General features: G+C 36.6%; 1 protein-coding gene across 1 annotated transcript in view; it reads left to right on the forward strand.

Moving 5' to 3' along the window:
• Positions 1 to 20814, forward strand: part of HERC2 (HECT and RLD domain containing E3 ubiquitin protein ligase 2) — a 114825-nt gene that overhangs the window by 62341 nt on the left and 31670 nt on the right. The window contains exons 47-69 of the mRNA XM_035558099.2: positions 65 to 207; positions 1302 to 1400; positions 1495 to 1663; positions 1775 to 1900; positions 2657 to 2765; positions 2915 to 3054; positions 4616 to 4806; positions 5563 to 5668; positions 5837 to 5928; positions 6507 to 6682; positions 7167 to 7278; positions 9777 to 9858; positions 9963 to 10106; positions 10644 to 10734; positions 12201 to 12378; positions 13201 to 13282; positions 13365 to 13536; positions 15390 to 15534; positions 16228 to 16453; positions 17499 to 17670; positions 18243 to 18429; positions 19202 to 19342; positions 19698 to 19889. Of these exons, the coding sequence (XP_035413992.1) occupies positions 65 to 207; positions 1302 to 1400; positions 1495 to 1663; positions 1775 to 1900; positions 2657 to 2765; positions 2915 to 3054; positions 4616 to 4806; positions 5563 to 5668; positions 5837 to 5928; positions 6507 to 6682; positions 7167 to 7278; positions 9777 to 9858; positions 9963 to 10106; positions 10644 to 10734; positions 12201 to 12378; positions 13201 to 13282; positions 13365 to 13536; positions 15390 to 15534; positions 16228 to 16453; positions 17499 to 17670; positions 18243 to 18429; positions 19202 to 19342; positions 19698 to 19889 (3275 nt within the window). The remainder of the gene's footprint in view (positions 1 to 64; positions 208 to 1301; positions 1401 to 1494; positions 1664 to 1774; positions 1901 to 2656; positions 2766 to 2914; positions 3055 to 4615; positions 4807 to 5562; positions 5669 to 5836; positions 5929 to 6506; positions 6683 to 7166; positions 7279 to 9776; positions 9859 to 9962; positions 10107 to 10643; positions 10735 to 12200; positions 12379 to 13200; positions 13283 to 13364; positions 13537 to 15389; positions 15535 to 16227; positions 16454 to 17498; positions 17671 to 18242; positions 18430 to 19201; positions 19343 to 19697; positions 19890 to 20814) is intronic.

The raw sequence follows: 20814 nt of genomic DNA on the forward strand, positions 1-20814 counted from the left end.
GGATTCAATCCTAAGAATGCTAGAGAATCCCTCAGTAACAGACTACATTTGTTTTCTGTATTAGGAGTGGAAGCCCTGGTTGGCTGGTTGTTGGATCACCCTGATGTTCAAATTACTGATCTCTCTGATGCTGATACTATCTCCGATGAATATTCAGATGAGGAAATAACAGAGGAGGTCGAAGAAGCTGAAGCTGCTTGCCCTGTGGTAAGTACCAGGTTACTAAAAAGTAAGTAATGCTAGCTGACTGTAAATTGTGATTCTTTCCTTTTATGAACTTGGTTAGAGTTCAGGAACATTGTGCTGTCACAGGCTTTCAAGACTAAAAGAAGACCACATTGGCCATAAGTTTCTAAAATATACCATAAAAGATCTCAAGAATAATCTGTAAATGTATGTATGAGTAGCACAGAAGGAGTGGAATGCAGGTTTATCTTTCACTATCAGTAACTCTAGGTATCCTCTGTAGTTAGTCTCAGTTTCATGTAAACTAGTCTGTGCTATAGAGTAGTATTTGTAAAGGACTCCTTTGGTTTATTTTTTTTCTTCCTTTGGCTGAAAATAAAAGTAAAATGTTAGCAATAAAGCATAACTAATGAATTAGTGAATAAATGGCAAAAAGATGCCAGTGAAATAACTTACCTTTTCCTTATAACAACTGTTTTCAGTTATTGGCAAAAAAAAAAAAAAAAGCCTTTTGAGTGTGACGGCTTTAATGTAACACACGTTTTTCTAAACATTCATATTATATCAGGAATCCAGTAATTCTCAATCTTTTAAAAAATACATCTTGAAGGGAATGATATTGCATCTCTTGTCGGCTTGTTTTTGAAAGGGAACACTTAAAATCTGATTCTATTATATAACAACAACAAAAAAAGTAATGTAGTCTAAGTAAGAGACTACTATTCACACACTTTGTTTTTTTCCTCTGCATACATACAGCCTAAGGAGTGGAGTGTGAATGTGTATGTGTAAGGCTAAGTAGATTACTCACAAATGCTTTTTGCACTAATACTCTGGCAAGCAGATTTCATACAAGCAACTTACGGATTTTTTTCCACAGATCTTGAAAATTTACAGCTTGGCAAGTCATTCTGGAAACTAAGCTTTGAAGTAGATCATAAACGCTAGTCATATAAAGAGTTGACTCGTTGAAGATTTTTCCCATTTTGGCATGTAACTTAGATATGATACTGTTTTTTTATTGGATTATCTTCATTTTCTGCTAACAATTCTATTTGTCTGAATTTAAAAAAAAGTTGTAACTGTTATATGTTTATCTTGGATTTTTTTTCCAGTCAAATGGTGCTGTTGTAACAGAGAGCCAGACCTATAAGAAGCGAGCTGATTTCTTAAGTAATGATGATTATGCTGTGTATGTGAGAGAGAATATTCAGGTAAGCATGGTGATGAAAGCTATATGGAAAATACTTTATTTCTGGTACAAACATCTCTGCAGAGCTCTGGCATTTTATTTTTCTTTTTCTGTAGGTGGGAATGATGGTTAGGTGCTGCAGAACCTATGAGGAGGTTTGTGAAGGAGATGTTGGCAAAGTTATTAAATTGGATAGAGATGGCTTGCATGACCTCAATGTACAGTGTGATTGGCAGCAAAAAGGAGGTACTTACTGGGTCAGATATATCCATGTCGAGCTTTTAGGTAAGTTCATTTATAACCTTTTTAATAAAAAGCCTGAATGATATGCTAAGGGAGATTAATTTTGGCGGTGGAAAAAAGTACTTACTGTGCATTTATTCTTGCGACTGCTAGGTTTCCCACCACAGAGTTCTGCCTCTCATATCAAGATAGGTGACAAAGTGCGAGTGAAAACCTCTGTTACCACACCCAAATACAAATGGGGATCTGTTACTCACCGGAGTGTGGGAGTTGTCAAAGGTAATGTATATTCAAACTGGAGCATGGGAGATAAAATTGGAAACCACACAGACTTTCTGCAGTGTTTAAGGACAGAATATTTTAGACATGCTTAGAAATCACGCTGTTGTGATTTCTCTCTTATGGATGATAAGAATAGAATGTATGTGATGTCTGTGATGGGTTTAGGGACATACACTCTGAGGCTACCCCTTTTTTGAGCTCCTGCATTCACATCTAGTAAAGATCTTAAGAATCTGTGCATCTTCCTGCACTGTTGTAGTTCTCACGTATGCTTTGTGTGGATGAACCACAAAGGTTTATCCTTATAGTTTCCCTTTAAGAAGTAAATGTGACTTGAAGACTCTGTATGAAAGTGAGGTCAAAGTGAGGTACACTAATGAGAACCTGTAATTGATATTACAGAAGTAATCTGTATACATCGATTTTTTAAAGAGGTACAGATTTTGGTCATTTCATTTATGCTTACAAATACTCTCTCCCTTCATAATACAGAGTCAAGAAATTTAAATATATTTTTAATCTATATTCTATTTAAACATATAATCTATTTATAGAAATCTTTAGTACTCCCTTTCCCTCTGCCCCTTCCCAAACTATCTGACTAGGTTAATATATAGTTCCATTAAAACAAAAAATTGCTTATGAAAGTGACTTCTGTTTTTTTTCTGGTCTGATGTTGACTGTAGCACTGGACTCTGCTTCGTTTCATAGAGATTTGTAACACGTTTTATTTTCTGTATGTTTTTGTCACAGCTTTTAGTGCTAATGGAAAAGATGTCATTGTAGACTTTCCTCAGCAATCTCACTGGACTGGATTATTGTCAGAAATGGAACTGGTCCCCAGTATTCATCCTGGAGTCACGTGAGTGATGAATCATGTCTTGCTTAACGTATATAGTTTATTATTTGGCCTTATTGTCTTGATGCCATTATCTTGACTGCTGGTACAATTAGCTTCTGTAATGAAAACTGCTAGAAGTGTATTTATATTTTCTCCTTTTGTGAAATCAGGTGTGATGGCTGTCAGATGTTTCCTATCAATGGGCCTAGGTTCAAATGCAGAAACTGTGATGATTTTGACTTTTGTGAAACCTGTTTTAAAACCAGGAAGCATAATACCCGACATACCTTTGGCAGAATAAATGAACCAGGTAAGTTTCAGAATCCACATCTTCCAAGATTTACTCAAAATGCAATGAATTTGTTGTAAAAAGTTTTAAACATCAGCATTGTATCATAATGAAATTAATGGTTGGACTCACCCTCTAGACAACAAAACATTTTAACACATCACAGTGCTGTAGCAATTGCTTGTGGTGAACTACGCCAAAATGCCAACCCTTAAGCTTTTGTTGTACTGTTAAATAAGTTTAAAAAAGGCTGTCTGACAACTAACTGTTTGTTAGAACTGACTTATTAGCTACACCAAGAGCCAAAATGGTGTCATTCTTTAATCATCTTGCCTTTTGCTGTGAGTTTGAATGTAGGTGAGTAGACCCTCATGACAGCAGGTAAAACTTGAAATACCTCATCTAAGATTCATTTTTAGACTTCTATTGCCCTGTAATAGTGTTGCCTAGCAATGTGTGATGGCTGTTGCCTCACTTCCTCCATGATTTGGAGACTCTGGATAATTTATAAGAATGGCCTGTTACAAGAAAGGGAGACCTTTTGAAAGACTCATCAGAATTTTTTACTTTCTAAGACAAGAACAGTTGAAACCATTTTAACTCCAAAACTTTTGGGTTTTGCATCATTATTAATATCTGAAACCGGCTTTTATTTCTTTTCTCCACACCCATCTAAAAATCAGTCTGATATCTAGCTTTTTGCAAGGCGATGCTGGCTTTTAGATTAAACACATAGCCAGCCTGATTAGTTTGGAAAATAAATAAAACTTATTCCCTACTAGAGATCTTGAACATGCATTGTATTTATATCATGGTCTCTTGAAAGGGCAAGAAAGACTTCCCATTAAGAAATCAGTTAGCATGGTTGTGTATTGGTAATCCTGCCCATTGCACTGGCTGTAGGCTAGAGAAGTTCTAATAATATTTTTGTCAGGCTTACTAGAAGCTACAAACATCAGTAAAGGACTTGTGCGAGGAGGAAAACCGCAGCTCTCTAACCTTTCTCGTTCTTGACTAAGGTACAGAATTTTTGAGTGATGAAACTTAGATGCATATTCTCCTGTAAAGGATTTCTCTCGAGGGTTGGCTGAGTATTTTTCATGTTCTGTGGTGGTGTACAAAACTCACATGCTGTGGGCACTTTGATTCATATTTCAAAAGGAAGGAACATTTTCAGAATTACTCTTAGTGTTTTACATTCCTAGAGATAGAGCAATTTTCCTTAATTTTTTAATAATCATTTTTTACGAATTCATGGATGGTTTCTTGGTACAAATCAATCCTAAGAATAGAAGGTGTGACATCCCAAATGACAGGCATGAGAACTTGTCATCAGATAGAGTACTTGGAACTCATAAAAAGGAATAAATTTCAAGCTATGCCCTTTAAACATGAATAATATTACCATATATATGTGGCATGCTTTCTTTGTGCTTATGTGTCGCGTCTTCTACTTTTAGACCACATGTCTGAAGTCTTTAATTTCTTCTATTTTTTTTCTTTTCTTTCACGTCGCTTATGGATTTATTTAAAATAATTTTCCCTGAGAGGTACATGCTTAAAGTTTCATTTAACCACGCAGGTCAGTCTCCAGTGTTTTGCGGGCGTTCTGGAAAACAGCTGAAGAGACGGCATAGTAGCCAGCGGGGAATGTTACTGGATGATTGGTCAAGAATAGTTAAGAATTTGAACGTCTCATCCTCTGTGAATCAGGCTTCGCGGCTTATTGATGGTAGTGAGCAGTGCTGGCAGTCTTCTGGCTCACAAGGAAAGGTAACTTGAAACCCTAACTGGTTTATTCTGGCATCCTTTCTTCTCAAGAGGGCAACTGTTTACCTTACTTTGCTAATAGATTTGTTTGTTACCTTCATGTAAGATAGAGAAGTAGTAAAAACAAAGTACAAAGCTGTGTTTCTTCATAGTAAGTGTGCCTATTTTTAAAGCTGTGCTTCATCATTATAATTATTTCTTGTAAATTATAAGGAACTTTTGTGAGTTTTGAGATACAGGGTAATTATTTTATTCTGTAGTTGGTCATATGATTGCAGTAGCCTTTTCAGTGTAGTAACTAACATTTTTTATCATATTGATTATATTTTATTTAAGTGAGTTTATTGCAAGAGAAAAAGCATCAAGTTTCTACTAAATAAAACTCTTCTGGCTACTTCTCACTTGTGCTCCTTCTTAGTCTATGGTTTTATTGGCCCACAGTGCTACTTTGTGGCCAGTCTAGGCTTCATTTGCATCTAGGCTTCTTTCAAAGATTTATGGTGTCCCATTTCTTGACCACCAAGGGCATTGTGTTTTCTCAGTCTTCTTGATGGTGTTGCTCTTGAGTGAAATCAATTGCTTGCTGCGACTGTTTCTCTTTCCCTGGGGGTTGGACTGCCCAGATTCCACGCGTTGCAGATGTTGTGTACCATTGGAGAATGTTTTCTCACTCTTTATTGAAAAACACATTTACTCTTCTTAAGTCATACAGTGATTCTACGAATACCATCTGAAAATTATTTTTTTTCTTTGCCTTAGCACTGGATTCGCTTGGAGATTTTTCCAGATGTTCTTGTTCACAGACTAAAGATGGTAGTGGACCCTGCAGACAGCAGTTACATGCCGTCTTTAGTTGTAGTTTCAGGTATGTGAATGCACTCTGAGAAACTTGAAAAATACATTTTTGTACATCCAACAGTAGGTATTTATCTGGTTTCAGTCAGTGTAGTCATCTATTCAACACGTGTAGTGCCTGTTTGTGACACAAACTCCTTATTTTAATGTGTTTTTCTTTCAATGTTTTGTTTTCTAGGGGGGAATTCCTTAAATAACCTTATAGAGCTGAAGACAATCAACATAAATCCTACAGATACCACAGTGCCTCTTCTCAGTGATTGTACTGAAGTAAGTGAACTTTGTGTTCTGAGAATTATTCCTGTATGCAACTGAAAAATATTTTGTTGCAAGAGATGGATCAAAAGAACTGCTGTTATTATTAAAGCATGGTATTTTACTTTTCCTCTCTATGAGAAGCATTTCTGGCAGTTGTAAAGTTAACTATTCTGTTAAGTTTTACTGTAACCACAGTGCAACTCTGTAATAGCTTTAGCAGTCATATATCTTAGTTTTTTTGTCATGTAAATCAATATACTTATGAACCAAGGTGGCCTCCCAATAAACTTAAATCTGGGGATCACTTTGGTGGGTGATTTTATTTTGCATGGTAGTTCTGATCATTTTCAGTAACAACAAGAAGGAATGAGTACTGATTTTTTTAGATTGGAAGTGAAATCATTAAACTAATGAGGCCACATGTTTATCTTAGAGTACAAATTATTTAGTGCTGAAAAGCCAAATAATTGAAATTACAAATTCATTTAGTTAATGGTTACAAAAATCAAGCAAAAGTTCAAAGTCTTTCCTAAGTTTTGTAAAGCTATATAGGATGCAAAAGATGGCAATTTACTTTTTTTTCTTCTTAGTATCACAGGTATATTGAGATTGCAATCAAGCAGTGCAGGAGCTCTGGAATTGATTGCAAAATACATGGCCTCAGCATACTGGGACGTATACGTGCAGAGGATGAGGATTTGGCTGCAGTCCCTTTCCTTGCTTCTGATAATGAGGAAGAAGATGATGATAAAGCTAACACTGGGAGGTAGGTAACTGTAGGTGGGGAGGGGGGAATTATAAAGAGACTTATTTCCTGAATGGAATATATAGATGCTTACTTGTAAGCAGTGCATCTTAATTAGACTGAATAGCAGAAAAAGAAATCAGTATCTTTGTCAGAATTGTAGGTAGGTCATTCGTTGAATAAATACATTGTTTAAGATTATCACACTGGTAAGGTGGTAGCATTTTATACAACTCATGCTCCTTCTCAACCTGGAGTTGAAATCCTAGCTGAAAACTTGATGTATTCATACTTCATATTGTAGCATGTATATATTTACCATTGCTCGTGAGAATATACATTCTGTTTTTTTTGATTTTTATTTTTCATAGCCACCTCTCAACTGTGATGATACAGTTTGGATACTGAAACTGTTCTGATATGCAAAATCGGTAGATAAATAAGTGCATATGTTATAGCATGGCGGTTGCTTAAACTAACTTTTTTTTTTCCTAAATATGCCCAGTCTTGTTAGAAAGAAGGCATCTGGGCTGGAATCGGCAGCTACAATAAGGACCAAAGTTTTTGTTTGGGGACTGAATGACAAAGATCAGTTGGGAGGACTAAAGGGTTCTAAGGTATGTTTGTGATTTTAACACCTTATTGTGAAATAGAAGCAGCAAAAATAAAATGTGCAAGTCTCACACAACTCAAATTTAATTTGAACGTAATCAGAATTTTCAAGTTTATTACCAGTATCTATCACGGGTAGATTTTCCTGGGTTTTTGATGTTAAGAAGTGTAGATGTATGCTAGATGGAAATATTGGAGCAAATATGCATTTTGGTTGTTACTCTGAAATCTAGTTTTCTTTTAGTAGCCACTTAACTATTTGGTTTAGTTGATAAACTAGTTGTCTTAAAATTCTGTAATGCACTCTCTATATTTTGTTCCTTTTGAGTTTGCATACATTAAGTGTAGATAATAGTGAAATTTTCTGTGCATTACCTGTAAGCAGAGCTGGTTCACTAATCAGAAAAAGAAGTTGAATTCTAATCTTTTCATTAGTGTAACCTGATTACATTTTAGTGCATTTGAAAGGAAATTCAGGTCTGTATGCAACAGCTTATACATAATTTTTGATACGATGCAATATGGGAGATGCATGGTGAGTATTGAATCAGTCTGAGTTTTTAATCTTAGGAGTATGCTAAGGGCATTAATTTCAGTTCTAAAAAAAGTGTAAAAGTGTTGTGTACAGGCTAGACCCATGGGGCAAGGCCAGTTGTATGAGGTTCCATGAGGCTATGAGCTGGGTTCTGCACTTGGGGCACAACGACCCCATGCAATGCTACAGGCTGGGGGAAGAGTTGGCTGGAAAGCTTCCTCGTGGAAATGGACCTGGGGGTATTGGTCGATAGCTGTCAGAATGTGAGCCAGCAGTGTGCTCAGGTGGCCAAGAAGGCCAACATCAGTCCTGGCTTGTATCAGAAATAGCATGGCCAGCAGGACTCTAGGGAAGTGATTGTCCCTCTGGATTCAGCTCTGGTGAGGCCGCACTTCAAGTACTGTCTTGAGTTTTGGGCCCCTCACTACAAGAAGGACATCCAGGTGCTCGAGTGAGTCCAGAGAAGGGCAACGAAGCTTTTGAGGGGTCTGGAGAACAAGTCTTACGAGGAGCAATTGAGGGCACTTGGGTCCTTTTGCCTGGAGAAAAGGAGGCTTAGGGGAGACTTGGTCATTCTCTACAACTACCTTAAGGAGGTTGTAGCGGGGTAGGGACTGGTCTCTTCTCATAAGCAAGAAGAAACAGGATGAGAGGAAATGGCCTCAAGCTGCGCCAGGGGAGGTTTAGGTTGGATATTAGGAAAAATTCTTCACTGAAAGGGTTGTGAGGCATCGGAACAGGCCCTGAGGGAAGTAGTTGAGTCACACCATCCCTAGAGGTCTTCAATAAAAGTGTAGATGTGGTGCTTAGGATTTAGTGGTAGACTTGGCAGTGCTAGGTTAAAGGTTGAATTAGATTATTATAGAGGTCTTTTCCAACGTAAATTATTCTATGATTCTGTGATACTATGTTCTCAGTCTTGTATTGGTGCATAAAGTCATCAGGGCTTACATGCAGAAATGTGGGTTTCAGATGATTGTTGCTTCTGACACGGTGAAGGCAGAATTATGTCTCTGACTAAAGTGTTTTTCTGCTTATAGAAAAGGGGAGAAAATGGGATTTAAATGGGAGATGTGAGGGGAAGAAAAAAACCAAATATGTACATAAACGTGAACTAAATCTGTGAAGATTAAACTTCTTTAGGTAGAAAAATGTGAACTTACTTTAATACTTGTTAAGACCTCAAAGATAGTATTATTAAATGAATAAATTGATTCATCAGGACAGTGGTGTCAATACTAGTTTACAAATAGCCTTCAAAGTTTTTTTCCATATATACTGCAATAAAGAACTCTGCTGGAAACTCTGTTTCTTAAGCTGCATAAAAGTAAATAACTGATATTTACCTTTGTTATAAAAGGGGATATGCCAGGTTTGAATGTGTTAATTTAAAACACTTGAAAAGGGAAAAGGGATTAGTATTAGTATCTATTTATAAATATTCAGCTTGATCACAGACTTTTTTGTAGCAATGAGGAATCTAGGTTGCTTGTTTTTTCTCTTCTTGAGTTGATCTCTAACCTGGATTGCTGAAGTGTTTTGCTACTGAAAAACTTCGTTGTGCTCCTGTTCCTGTATGCTGATTAGAAGTGTGTTGGTTAACTTGTGTTGTTTTCAACTGGGTTTATTTTTTTATTATTTTTTAATTTTTTTGCCTTTCTTCAGAACTGAGTTGGATTTTCTCAAGAAAACTATACTAAAAAAAAAATCCTTGTTTTTATCCCATTTCATTTTCTCTCAGGCTTTGTGTTTATCATGGTTTCAGTATTGTGTGCCTTTTCTTGGTTTCTGTCTTTCGCCTGATGTGTATTAACAGATGTGTGAACCGTCTGAATAATACAGAGAATTTTCATGTATCTTAAATGTAGCTGTCAGATTAAGTGGATGATCATTTAAGAACAGCTCTTCTATTGAAAGCATAAAACTTTAAAATATATTGTAATAATTTCTATTTCCTGTCTTCTCTAGATAAAGGTTCCTTCCTTTTCTGAAACCCTGTCTGCCTTGAATGTTGTACAAGTAGCTGGAGGGTCCAAAAGCCTTTTTGCAGGTAATACAAGTTTAAAATACTTATTGGGTATTTAAGAGCAGAAATAAATTTCCAGTTTCAAAACATTAACAGTATTACAAACTGTTTTTTTTTCCCTATTTTAGTGACTGTAGAGGGTAAAGTGTATGCCTGTGGAGAAGCTACAAATGGAAGGTTGGGTTTAGGAATATCTAGTGGAACTGTGCCTATTCCTCGCCAGATTACAGCTCTCAGTAACTATGTTGTAAAGAAGGTGGCTGTTCACTCAGGTACTGGCTATTGCTATGCTTACATACATAAACAGAACATATTAAGCCTAAAAATAGAAGTTGTTTCGCAGTTTCTTGGGTGCTGTGATGCCCCAGCATATTTCATTTTATTTTTTTATTTTTAATAAGTAGAGAGTGTTAAATTCTGCAAGTCTGATGGTAAAATCTGAATTTTGAACATACCCAAATTCTTAATTGCTGGAAAAGTTTATGCAGTCTGATCCAGAGAAAGTATTTTCATTTTTTTTTGAATACTGCTAAATAGTGTGTTTGATACTGTTTTTTATTTTCCTTGCAGCATTGAAAATAACAAATTAAGTGATTATTTTTTTTTCTTTTTAATGTGCCAAGAAGTCTACGTTCACAATTGTTTTGTGTTTTAAATTAAATCATACAAAAGCTGCTTAGAATGTGACTAACATGTGTTGGGTAGAAAGGCTCATACAAATAAGTTGTAGAAACAAAGCAGTATCAAATTTCTGAGATTTTTGCTAGACCTCTGCCTGCTTCAATGTTTAAATTTGTGTTTACTTTCAGGTGGCCGGCATGCTATGGCATTAACTGTTGATGGAAAGATATTTTCATGGGGCGAAGGAGATGATGGAAAACTTGGTCACTTCAGTCGAATGTAAGGATACCAATTTTATCTGTGTTTCAGTGAGAGAGAGCATTGCTATTGCATGTCATAGCACGACTAACCACCACCTTTGACAATTACAGGGTTCTTAATGTAATAGGAATAAAAAATTGTGTCCAAAAAGACTTTCTCAGCAGAGTATGACAATTTACAGTGCAGAATTTGTAGCAGTTTCAGTCATTTAATAAGGAAGCATTCAATTAATTTTAATTTAATACTTGGAAATAATATATTCAGTAGAAAAGTCTTTATTAGTATTTTTGAAAGTTATTGGTGAAAAAGTATACTTCTGGACATGAAGTTTTTGGTTAGTGTTATGAGGTAAGGATTACTGATCTAGCCTGATGTGTAAAACTGTAGTGGTTTTCCATTCCTGAGCTGTGACAGTCTGCAAGTCTGCAACTATTTTGTAGCCCTATTCTTAGACTTCTAATCACAAACTTTTTAGTCAGAAATAAGTTTCTTACTTTTCGGTAGAAGACAGTTCAGTTGTCCACATGACAATGGTAAGGAAAATTTAAATTTGTCAGGATTGTATGCGACATGGAACAAAGTTTTGAAAGAAAAAAGACATAGACATAAGCAATGGAGAAATCTTTGTTTATCATTCTGGTATATTCTGAAATGTTGCTCAGAATACATCGAAAACGACAGTGCTCAACTCAGATGTTTAATATATGATGACACACAAATATTCTTGAGGGGGTATCAGTCAAGTCTATAAAAACGGAAGTCCAGATTAGAGCAGTATTATTTCATTGGTCAACTGCCTCATGTTTTCTGTGATGTATTCACAGAGAGACTTGGAATTCTTACCATGGGCGTTTGTTGGGAGCTAACTTTCCAAAAGCCATATGTGTGTTTATAAAACATGAATACTGGCTCTGATACAGTCAATATTAGAAAACCCTCTTGAGTTGAAACTCTTCCCTAAATTCAAAGTATATTGTTGTGATGTGAATAGTAAATGTTTCTAGTACTCTTACAGAAGCCTGACAATAAATTCCAGTTCTGGTTTCTCTCTTATTAACAAGCAAAATTGGGATGGAAACGTCATCTTTTAATCTTATGGTCTGCTCTGTGTCATCAGGGTGGAGAAATAATTGCACCGAACAAATTGCTCAACCTTGGGTAATGATAGGATATCAGTTTTCACTTTATCTTCTTTTTAATTGATTCATCGTTTTGGTATTTTAGTTTTGTCACCGAAGTTTTGCAGTGTACATGCTTAAAAGAATTAAAATCAAAACAAAACCATTGGAGTACCTTAAAACAGTATAAATATAAAATGTATGGTGCTACTACAGGATAAATCTTGGAATCTTAAGTTGCATTTTATTTTATCTTCAGGTTACTGTTAGTTTTACTCAAATATTTTTTGAGGTTATAGAGCTTGATGTACTGTTTACCTCTTCCACAAGTGATGCAATGGTGTACTCTTTACTCACTATCTTTAGGAACTGTGATAAGCCCAGACTGATAGAAGCATTGAAAACCAAACGCATCCGCGATATTGCTTGTGGCAGTTCCCACAGTGCTGCCATTACGTCTAGTGGTGAACTGTATACATGGGGTCTTGGAGAATATGGAAGGCTAGGACATGGAGATAATACTACACAGCTGAAACCTAAGATGGTAAAGTAAATGTTTCTCATCTCTGATGAAATGTGAGTGTTTGTTTAGTAACTGATAAAAGTAAAGCAAAGCCAAAACTGTAAAAGCAGTATGAAGACATCATTTTGGAGCGATCTGATCAGGTTTTGGTGCACATACCTCTAATAAGATGCAAGGTATTTCAGAAGGACCAAGAATCACAGAATGATTAGGACTGGAAGAGACCTTAAAGATCATATAATTCAAACCCCCCTGCTGTGGGCAGAGGCTCCTTGCTCAAAGCCCCATCCAACCTGGTCCTGAACACCTTCAGGGACGGGGCATCCACAGCTTCTCTGGGCAACCTGTTCCAGTGCCTCACCACCCTCTGAGTGAAGGATGTCCTCGTAATATCTCATCTAAACCTACCCTCTTTTAGTTTAAAGCCATTACCCCTTGTCCTATCACTCTACTGCCCAACAAAGAGTCCCTCCCAGCTTTCCTGTAGGCCCCCTTTAGGTACTGGAAAGCCACCGTATGATCTCCCTGTAGCTTTCTCTTCTCCAGGCTGAACAACCTGATCCAGTTTCTCTGGCTTTGTCTTGGAAAATGATTCAGAGCAGCTCGTGCTGTTCTGAACATTCGTGTCATGCATCTGCTTTGACACACAGCTGGAAGTTACTGTTGTCACTGAGCAGTGTTGGATATTGACTAAGCAGGGCTTGATTAAAGCTTTCCTAAATAGCATGCTCAGGCTGGACATAAAGAACAAGATTAATTGTAAGAGCTTGAAAATGTTTGTAAAAGTTTTAAAATACAATGAATCTCTTTGAAACATCTTTTTTTTTTTTTTGTGTTTTGTAGGTTAAAGTGCTCCTTGGCCACAGAGTAATTCAGGTTGCTTGTGGAAGCAGAGATGCTCAGACCCTCGCTTTGACAGACGAAGGTAGGAATGTCTTGTTCCAGAAGCTTTCTGGCACGTAGGAATACTGTGATCATTGTTTGACCTGCAGTTTGGTGTTTGTTAGGTTTGGTGTTTTCTTGGGGTGATGGTGATTTTGGAAAACTGGGCCGAGGAGGAAGTGAAGGATGCAACATTCCTCAGAACATTGAAAGACTAAACGGCCAAGGCGTTTGTCAGATTGAGTGTGGTGCACAGTTCTCGTTGGCACTGACCAAGTCAGGAGTGGTATGGACGTGGTACGTTAAATATGCTGGAAAATATTAACAAAGCAATTGCTAAGTATGTGTTGTATTTACTGCTCTTTGTTCATCTTAACCCCATCTGTGCCTTATCTGTGTGCTGACTTCGTCTTTTAGATTGGAATCTCTTTGCGACAAGCTCTGATCTATTCAGTTACTGTCTTGTAGCATGCTGAGTTGTCTGTTGTACTTTGTTAGGATGCCTGGGTCTCACTGAATTAGTGGAGGAAGCGGAAGGTCATTCCCTCTTAGGAACAATGACGCATGCAAAGAAATGTTAATTTTAGACTTTGGAGCTGACTGGGAAAAAGAGAATATGAGAATTGTAGCATGGAGTATGTAGCCTACAGTTAAAATAGAATAAGGATATAATAAAGTAAGGAAATAAGAGTAACTTAGTACTGAGAGATGGAAAGGACTGTGTTGGAAGCACATCGGACATTGCAGAGTTCATTGCTGCTCAGAAAGCCGCTGAGTTGTCAGTAACGATCCTTTTTATTTTTCTTCTCTTTATCTGTTGACTTCTGCTTTGTTATGAACACAAACCTGGCTTTTTAAGTTTATAAACCTTTTGTAAAATTTTTGAGTTTCCTGAGTGGCAGATCAACCTCAGAGCCCTACCCATCTCAAGGTCTTACCCCATCTTTGTGTAATAAGGCCGTGACCTGTTTGATGTATATCAAAGCCAAGAAGATGTAAAATGATCATTTTTGTTTTATATATCAGCGATTGATGAATAATACATAGAGAAATCCACAAAACTTCTATTTTTATAAGTTGCTTCTCTTCTTAAAAGGGAGAAATGCTTTTAGGAGAGTTGTCGTTTCTGAGTGGCTACTGGAAGCTGTATTTATCTCTCTAACTTTTCCCCTTATTTTAAGTTACTGCAGTGACAAAAGGAGTAAGAGGAAAGGGAATTTGGCAGTCTTTAAGAATGCTTTGCAGAATTCTTGTTCATTCTCTCCTTCCCCCTCTTTGTCTTAACACTGTTACTTTTAGTTGTAAAATCTACAGCTATTTATGACACTTCATGACAGGATTACAGTGGGATTTTTTGTCTTTCTGCTGTGCATGTCTGTACTTTAGGATGACTGAATTCCTTCTCACTTTTCTTATCTTCATGAGTTTGTATCGATTTGAGGGCAAAATCCTAACTTCTGTGTTGTGCCTTTAGGTAGGCAATAATATACTGGAGGTGAATGTGATGTACAGTAACATCTTTTGTTGAGAAATTGGTATTGGTAGTACTGAGCTGCAGAACTGAGTGAATGGTTACTAAAAACACAGTGGAAGAAGTCTGTTTTCTTCGTCTTCACTGACATTATTAGAGAGTTTTTAAGGTGTTTGTTACTTTTTGTCTATGGTAATGTTTTTAGTGCAGTTTTAGCTTCTGTATGACAATTTTACAAGACTAGATAAACTATGGAGGCTTGAGAACCTATATTGAGGCTTGCAGTAGTGTGAAAAATGTCAGTTCTGCCAATATGGTAGTTTTTGTATTTTTTTTTTTTCGAGTCAACTTGGTAAATGGTCTGTTATTTTTAGGTGCATCTTCAATAGTATAAGCTCGTCCAAACAGACTTAACAAATGAATTTTGTAAGTATACAACTGCAGCTGCAATATATACAAAAAATAGTCATAAATGATGCCTGTTCTATACTGAGGTGAAAAGAAATGGGGTCTTAGTATTAGAGTTATATTTCGTATCCTTTGTATATGTGTACATATACATGTGATGAGCATGTATCATTTACCCAACGATAACTGAGGAGTATTGATTTTGGAAACTGCATTGACAAAGGAATGTGCAAACAGTGTAATTGTCCTTTTATTTTTCTATCTGTTTTAGGGGTAAGGGAGATTACTTCAGGCTAGGCCACGGTACTGATGTGCATGTCAGAAAGCCGCAAGTAGTGGAAGGATTGAGGGGTAAAAAGATCGTGCACGTGGCAGTAGGTGCGCTCCATTGTCTAGCCGTTACTGACACTGGACAGGTATGCTTCCCCTTATCCTTGATCCAGAAAGAAATTAAACTGTTGAAGAAGAGCATCATATAATAGCATCATAATAGCATATAATAGCATCAGTGCTGATTAAATAGAAGAAAATTTTCTCACTATATTTATTTGCTTTTTAAAGTCCTGAATAAATACAAGCATTTATTATAACTTAAAATACATTACCCTCCATATTACCGTTGGACTTCAAGTGTTGCTTTAGTAGTTTTTGCTGTATTTTCTTAGTTTGTGGATTATCTACATGATCTGTTTCTTGCTTCTCACTCTAAAAATGAAGCAGTAGTCATAGTATTTGGATAGCTGCTTCTGCTGTGATCCAGCATTGTCATTATCATAGTATTGATTGAGATCTCCAGTGTAATTAATATGCAACTAATTCTTTTAGTTTAATTGTTCGCTGTGAACATTGAATAATTTATGTATCAACTGATGATTTATGAATCTGCAGTAATTTTTGAATCACCTGATAAAGGACTGCTTTCATTTTTTAAATGTATGGTAGTTCCTGCATTATTTAAAAATAAAAAAATAAGTCATGGCAATAAGTTCTATAAATTATCTTGGGTTAATAATACAAATCACTAAAATTTATCTGCAGAAATTTTAAAGAAAACAATTAAATGAGGCAATCAGTGAGACAAAGTAATAAATAAAAATGTTTATTGGCAGGTTTACGCTTGGGGTGACAATGACCATGGGCAGCAAGGCAATGGAACGACTACAGTCAATAGAAAGCCCACTCTTGTACAGGGCTTGGAAGGCCAGAAAATCACCCGGGTTGCTTGTGGATCTTCCCACAGTGTAGCTTGGACAACAGTGGATGTAGCTACACCATCTGTTCATGAACCAGTACTTTTCCAGACAGCGAGGGACCCTTTAGGTGCTTCTTATCTTGGTTCGTATTCATCGCCTTATGTTTTCTGTATGCCACTGTAGAGTTGGTTGTGTGTTTGTGGTTTAACAGTTGATAGAAGAGTGCAAAAAGAAAAGTGTCTTTAAAAAAAAAAAGACAAAAAGAGGAGAAAAATGAACAAAAAACATTCCTGCCCTAAAAAACAAACCCTCTTCTTGAAAATGGAAGTTATAAAGGGCTTGTTCAGAAGTAACATTAGTTTGAATGTTTGTTGTTCTTCAGGCAATTAAAATGCAGCAAACGTTATCAAATGCCCCAAAGTCTGTCTTTATTCTGGGACAGAGTTTTATGAAGATAGTAGTAGATGGATGCTACCGTAATATTGGTCTTCTTACATTATCTTTTGCTTAAATTCTGTGCTACTGTTACTTTTTTTTTCCTAAAGTAGGTGGCTAAGAATTAGGGAGGCAAGAAAGCGATGTTTTTGTGCTGAATATAAAAGGGCCAGTATTTTGCTAATTAATTTCTTTCAAAACAAGGGTATTTAAAACAAGATCAAAAACTGCATAATAGAATATTTGTTTAGAATTGCAAGGGTACCTAATAAATATTAATGTTGGGGAAATTTCTGTTTAAGAAAAACTTGTTTTAGATTCCAATAGAGAAAATATTTATCTGTATTACCCTATTGTTCGTGACTAAGTAACAAGGTGGAACACTTCATTTTATGAAAAGCAGTTGCTGAAAAGCCTCAGTATTCACTTTAATATTGCAGCTGTAGGAACCGCAGTTTAAAAATTTCCTGTAGACTTAGATTTACAGTCACCTTTACTGTGTGACAGAGCCCTGGCACAGGCTGCCCAGAGAGGCTGTGGGGTCTCCTCCTTGGGGATCTCCAAAAGCCGCCTGGAGATGGGCCTGGGCAGCCTGCGCTGGGTGGCCCTGCTGGGGCAGGGCTTGGGCCTGGCGGCCTCCAGAGGGCCCTGACAGCCTCAGCCACACTGTGATATGTGATCTTTAATGATTTACCAAGAAATTAGATAAAGTATAAAAAATGCTTGCTTTCTCTTTTTTCTCCTTAATTCAGGTGTTCCTTCAGATGCAGATTCTTCTGCTGCCAGTAACAAAATCAGTGGTGCAAACAGTTCAAAGCCGAATCGCCCTTCCCTTGCTAAGATTCTCCTGTCGCTTGATGGGAATGTTGCCAAACAGCAGGCACTATCTCATATTCTGATGGCGTTACAAATTATGTATGCCAGGTAGGCATTCAGGTGTTCTTGTGTCTTAAGCAGTGAATGATATAGCTTGCTTTCTTTTAGTGCCTGTTGAGTCAAATACAAATGGTTTTACCAATTCGGAATCCTCAGGATGGGGCCAAGCTTCATTGAAATTATCTTTTGATGTTCCTGTTAGCTTTATGATGTTATGGTTTCTTCAGAATGAGAAACTTCCAGTACCTGGGGAAAAACAATTGTTTATTCAAGAATGCTCAAGTAAACCATGTAAAAGGAGCATAACTAAACTGTGATAGATGAAGTGGAAGAAGCAGTGGGGGACAGGGTGAAAAGAATAATAAAACTTTACTGTGCCCTCCTTGTTGGTAGAGAAGAGAGTACTTGTGCTAAAATTTATGAAGAGGAACTTACGTAAAATAGTGTGGCCTTAAGAAACAGCATTTAACCATCGGACTTGAAGGATGGAGATAAACTACTCTGTAAATTCCAGAGCCTGGAAACCTTTGGTTATTTTATTTAGACAGGCTAATATTTTTTTTCTAGTTCAACAAGGGAGTATAATTAGGTTTATGTTCATCTGTCTTAAATGATTTCAGGGATGCAGTTGTTGGAGCATTGATGCCTGCAAGTATGATTGCACCAGTAGAATGTCCCTCTTCATCGCCAGCCCCCCCATCAGATGCCACGTCTACAGGGAGCCCTGCAAATGGAGATGAATGCATGCTTGTAGGAGATATAGAAGAGAGGCTGAGCCCAAATCCATGGCAGGACAGGAGAGGGGAGGTAGTATCAAATGAATTTTCAAACATCATTTAACAGTAAAGCTGAAAAATGCTGCTCAGTATTTAGTCTGATAGTAGCAGAGATTAAACAATTCTTTTGTACTATGATCTCTGGAGTGAGTATGCTGTGCGTGTCAGATTTGGAAAAACTAAGATTTTAGACTGAAATCAATTGAGAACTTTGAGAATGTAGTATGTCATTAAAAGGCAATTATGATTTTTTTGTAGTATTTTAAAGTTGATTTTAAAATATTAATTATTTGACCAGATATCAACGTAACTTTACAGGAGTGATCATTAAAAAAAAAAAAGTCTGGATTAGGGGAATCTTCAAGAATTACTTAATGGAACATAACTCGTAAATTTATATTAATGAATGTAGACAGGAGAGCTTGAATGAAATTTTACTCTCTTGATGCCCAACTGCTAATAGAAGCAGAAAAAAGGAAAAGCTTGCTACTGAAGATCTTTCTATCCCAGGCTTTTAACATGCAGTGCTTGGGGTCGTCTTCTGCACTGCAGACTCTTCTGCAGGCACTCATGCTTTATCATGTTTTTGTAGCAGCTGGCATTTGCAGGGGTCAGGGCTGGTTTGCCATGAATATAAAATAGAATCCAGAAAAACAGGGAGTGAATCCGTTGTATTTGAATTTATGTCTGTTTTTGAATTGCTGCTGACTTTGAACATAAACCCTTCAAACAAATAATTAGACTCCTAAAGGATTTACAGTATCTTGTTGCAGCCTTTGTTACTTACTGTTCATTTTGGCTAGGTTGTTTCTTCAGAAGATGCTGTGACGCCATCTGCTGTAACTCCCTCAGCTGCTGCTGCCTCTTCCCGTCCTTTCATTCCAGTCACAGATGATCCTGGAGCTGCCAGTATTATTGCAGAAACCATGACAAAAACCAAAGAAGTAATGTTGTCAATGCCTTTCTTAATAATTAAGTCCTTTCAGTGTTTTTATTGAGCACTTGTGCTGTTTTAGTACTTTTAGTTATTCTATATATGACTGCATTTTTGAAGTATATTAAAAGACAGTAATTATTATTACTTCCTTTTCCAAAGCTGAACAAGGTTAGTTTTAGGAGAGCATTTCCACGTGAGAAACAGGTTTAACAGTAGACTAATTCTGGGCCCATGTAAACCCAGAATTACAAATTGTCTTAAAGTACCTTCAGACTTCTTCAGACAAATTACTGCGTTTAGATTCGGTGAGATGCCTCTTTCATCTTTGCACTGTCAATCTTTCTGCAATCTTTGTTTTGTAGGACGTAGAAAGCCAAAGTAAAGTATCTGGCCCGGAACCTCAGTACTTGGATGAATTTACTAGTCTCTTAGTACCAGATGACACGCGAGTCATGGTTGACCTGCTAAAGCTTGCTGTGTCCAACCGAGCAGGTGAAAAGGGAAGAGATGTTCTCTCAGCTGTTCTGTCTGGCATGGGCACAGCTTACCCACAGGTCAGGTTTTGTTTATCTTGCATTTTAACTGTCCTTTTTATTCTTAGCTTACTAGAAATTTTTCTTGTATTGTATGTAGTCTTGTATTGTAAATGTAGTTTGATTTACTGAGAAGCTTATTGAGCATGAAAATTAGAGTTGAACTTCATGTATGTGAGCCTCAATGATTTTAATGGAAATACTATATGAACATATATATTTGCAATAAATATCAGTATATTTCCTTGGTTTGTCATGCTGGCAAACCATGAAGCTGAATTAACCAAACCCTATTTGATGAATCTCCAGAATGTTAGTTTAAAAAGTTTTATGTTGGTTTTGTTTTACACTTAACTTCTCAAATTACACTTAACTTCTCAAATTTAATTTCTCAAATTTGTGCAGTCATTATTGCTAGCTAAAACGTCAGTGTTAAGAATATATAGTTCTTGATTTTTAAGGTTTATATTTGATGCACTGAAGCTTATAACTATTTACAAAGTATCCATGGGTGTGGGTTTCCTTGGGACAGCTAAGAGACAATTAATAGATGTTCTAACCCTGGATGCTAACAGCTATACAAAAGAATGGGACAAATCATAAATGTTTTATATAATGTCTGCTAGTAGGAATGAACTGAAAGTTGTTTAACATTTTTCAGCTTTACCCTTGAAATATTTTTCTAATGAGTATGATGAGTTTGTTTTAAGATCTTTATATGATGTAGTTCATTTATGGCTTTGGACTGCTTTAAACACTGCTTTGAAATGTTGGAAATGATGCAAAGCTGGTGCTTGTGTTCCTTTTTTAAACTTGGCTTCACTACCCAAAAAGGTAAATAATGATTCTGATAAGGATCATATATTGAATTCAGAGTTTTTTAAAATAAATGATATAAATGACAAGACAGCTACACTTAAAAAAATAAAATAAAATAGGGTATATC

Source organism: Cygnus atratus, chromosome 1, assembly GCF_013377495.2.
Source record: "Cygnus atratus isolate AKBS03 ecotype Queensland, Australia chromosome 1, CAtr_DNAZoo_HiC_assembly, whole genome shotgun sequence".
In the NCBI taxonomy this organism is placed as follows: domain Eukaryota; kingdom Metazoa; phylum Chordata; class Aves; order Anseriformes; family Anatidae; genus Cygnus; species Cygnus atratus.